General features: G+C 62.3%; 1 protein-coding gene across 1 annotated transcript; it reads right to left on the bottom strand.

Moving 5' to 3' along the window:
- Positions 1-535: 535 nt before the first annotated feature.
- CLPS (colipase) lies at positions 536-2,231 on the bottom strand. The gene is made up of 3 exons (XM_059699682.1): positions 2,075-2,231; positions 1,197-1,319; positions 536-803 (listed from the first exon to the last, which is right to left on the bottom strand). Exons 1-3 carry the CDS (start codon positions 2,159-2,161, stop codon positions 672-674), a joined length of 342 nt encoding a protein of 113 aa, XP_059555665.1. The 5' UTR covers positions 2,162-2,231; the 3' UTR covers positions 536-671.
- Positions 2,232-3,028: the final 797 nt, after the last annotated feature.

The raw sequence follows: 3,028 nt of genomic DNA, 5'->3' as shown, positions 1-3,028 counted from the left end.
GTCTTGGCGGCAGCTGGCCCCACTTTGGGGCTCAGCCCATCTGGTACCCAGAGGACCTAATACATTCATAATTCTTTACCCCTTTTATCCTCATGCGTTCCTCCTTCGGTGACCCTAACAGTCTGACCCTTCACACACGCGTGTGTCCTCTGGTTGTCACATCTGAAAGTTGGGGCCCAGAACAGAGGTGTGAGCCCAGCACAGGGGACAGGTAAGCTTTGATGCAGGGCAAAGAATAGGGTCATTATAGCGCCCCACCAGAGGGGTGTGCGTGCGTGCGTGCGTGCGTGTGTGTGTGTGTGTGTGTGTGTGTATGCAAGCGCACACATGCTTGCCTGTCTTTCTGTCTGAGAACTTGAGGGGCAAGGAGGGCTCCCAGGGAGGAGGGATTGCTCCCCAAAGTGGGGAGGTCCTCTGCCGTGTCTGCCTGTGCAGCCTCCTCCCTCCTTCCTCCGCCTGTTTGCTGCGGGCTCCGAGGGGCACAGGCTCTGCGAAAGGAAGACGCCAACTCAGCAGTGACATCCAGGCCTCGGGGGAGGTTTGCAGGACGGGCTTTAATGGCCAAGAACCCAATCAGGACATGGAGGTGCTGGTCCCGGGCGGCCCCCCGGGGAGAAGGGGCACAGGAGGGGCACCCTTCCGGCTGGGCCAGGGGCACGGCCTGTGGGGCTTCACTCCTGGGAGCGGGTCTTGTCTTGGCAGGTGCCAAAGTTGGTGTTGGTGATGGAGCCCACGATGGACTTGTCCACCTCGCAGGTCAGGCCCCGCTCGCAGGGACACTTGTAGTAAACCCCGTAGAGCGTCTGCGGAGACAGGGCGCCAGGGGTCACACGCTGTGGGGGCTCCGCGGGCATCACTTGCCTCGGATCTGACGCCAGAACCAGGGGGCAGCCCGTCTTTCCCGCGGTGCTGCCCCCTGACTGCCCCTGGGCGCCCTGGCTCCCTCTCTGGCTCCTCCGCTAGTCCTAACCAGGTCTGCCTGGGGAGCCTCTCTCTACCCATCCACGAAATGGGTACCAGATCCCTGCCCCCGCGCACCCCCGGTCAGCTGAGACCCTGGGCTGGGAAAGGGCTCGGAGGCCCGTTGACCTTCCTGTCTCCCCAACTTGGAGGTTTCGGCTACCCCCTCCCCATCCATCCCCAAGCCTGGAGGCCGCCTTTCTGGGTGCCCCCCGCCCCCCAGTCCTCGGACCCACCTTGGCAGAGCACTCGCTGTTCTCGCTGGCCTTGGGGGCGCAGCGGGCCAAGCTCAGCCCGCTCGTCCGGTGGCAGCACTTGCTCTTGCACTGGGCGCTGTTCAGGCAGAGCTCGCCCTCCTCCTGCGCGGGGAGGGGGGGGGGGTGTTGGGGGGGAGGGAGGGGAGCCGTCAGCGGACCCTCCCCTGGGCCCGGCTCCACCCGCTACCTCCGGCTGAGCCTCCCCGCCACCCCCTGCCCCGTGGGGAAGGGCGGTGGGTGCAGTGAGGCAGCCTGGGCGGGGCTGTACCACCAGCTCCCTGGGTGCCCCTGGAGCCATGCCCCTTGCCTCAGCGCTCCCATGGAGGGCTCCCGTGTGGCCCCCAAACGGTCTCCAAGTCTCTGGGTCCCACAGGCCTTTGAGGAAGGAGCCTGTGAAAATGAAGGACCTTCTCCCTGGAAAACTCCCCCTCCCCGAAGGACCTTTGCACATAATCTCAGCGGGACCCTGGGGGCGCGGGGGGGGGGGGGTGCCCTCGGAGGGGTGTGGCCGGGGGAGAGCGTGGCTGTCCAGGTTGATAGGAAGGGTCCCTCTCGGGTCGCTCTGTGATGACTGAATGTCTGTGAGGCTCTGAGAACTGTCCGGTCCCTGGGAGTGGGCGCTGGGGTCGGAGCCAGTCACTGGGGGAGCTTAAACCCCTGGGCTCTGAGCCAGGCTTTCAGGACGGTGCCCAGGGCTCTAGTTTGCAAACTCCCTTAGCCAGGCTGAACCACTGCTCTGAGCATGCGCCCAGCTGGTCAGCTTCTCTGCAGGAGGAGGCGAGGACAGGGCACAGGCAGTGGAAGAAGGCGCCCTCCGCGGCCCCCGGTGGGACCCAGAGGTCAAGGGCCAGCCTTACCAGGTTGACAATGATTCCCCGGGGGTCGGGGACCGCGTAGGCCACCACCGCCAGGGTGACAAGCAGAAGGACAAGGATCTTCTCCATGATGAATGGGCACAGCTGGTGTAGGGAGCAGCCAGCAGGTCAGGTGGCAGAAGACAGAGCCAGTTGGGGTGCTGGGGCTATAAAAGGCCCTGTCCACATGTGACCCACCTTCCCCGTCTCACAGGGCTGCCGTGAGCAGAGGCCAGCTGTGGCACCCGCTTGGGGGGAGCGGGCGGGGGAGGTCCTGATAAGGTAAGTGGGTGGCACCTGGGCACCTGGCTGTGTGTGGGTGGTGGGTGGTGATATTGTGTCATGTGCAGAGTGTGGGTTCGGGGACACTTTTACCTGCACAAGTTACTCGCTGAGCAAGTTATCTATTCTGCGTCTCAATTTCCTTATCTGTCAGCTGGAGGATAAATTCAAGGGTTGTAAGGGCTGCCCTGGCCGGTGTGGCTCAGTTGGTTGGGCAGCGTCCTGCAGTTCAGTTCCGGGGAGGGCTCATGCCTGGGTTGTGGGGTCCATCCCCCGCAGGGGGTGTGTAGGAGGCAGCCGATGGATGACGTTTCTCTCTCCCTTCCTCTCTAAAAATCAATTAAAAATCTTAAAAAATATATCTGTAAGGGTTAATTGAATGAATATGTTATTTATATTATATATTAACAGATAGATAGAGCTCAGGACAGGGCTTGGCGCATGTGAGCAGTGTGTGCTGGCTGCTGCGACTGTTGCTGTCATTCATTCACGTCTAGTGCCCGAGCTCCTCAGCGGGGCTCGGACGAAGGTGAGGGAAGAGAGGCCCCGGGTGTAAGCGCCTCCTTGAATTTTCACCTGAAGCCCCTCTTTTCCTTACCCTGGTCTGGCCCTGCTTTGGCCCCACCCAAAGCCAGCTACCTGGCATGTCAGACTCAGGTGAGGAGGCCTCCCCAG

This window comes from Myotis daubentonii, chromosome 6 (genome assembly GCF_963259705.1).
Source record: "Myotis daubentonii chromosome 6, mMyoDau2.1, whole genome shotgun sequence".
NCBI lineage: Eukaryota > Metazoa > Chordata > Mammalia > Chiroptera > Vespertilionidae > Myotis > Myotis daubentonii.
Note: the sequence above shows the minus strand (reverse complement) of the source record. Positions and strands in the feature narration are given on the sequence as shown.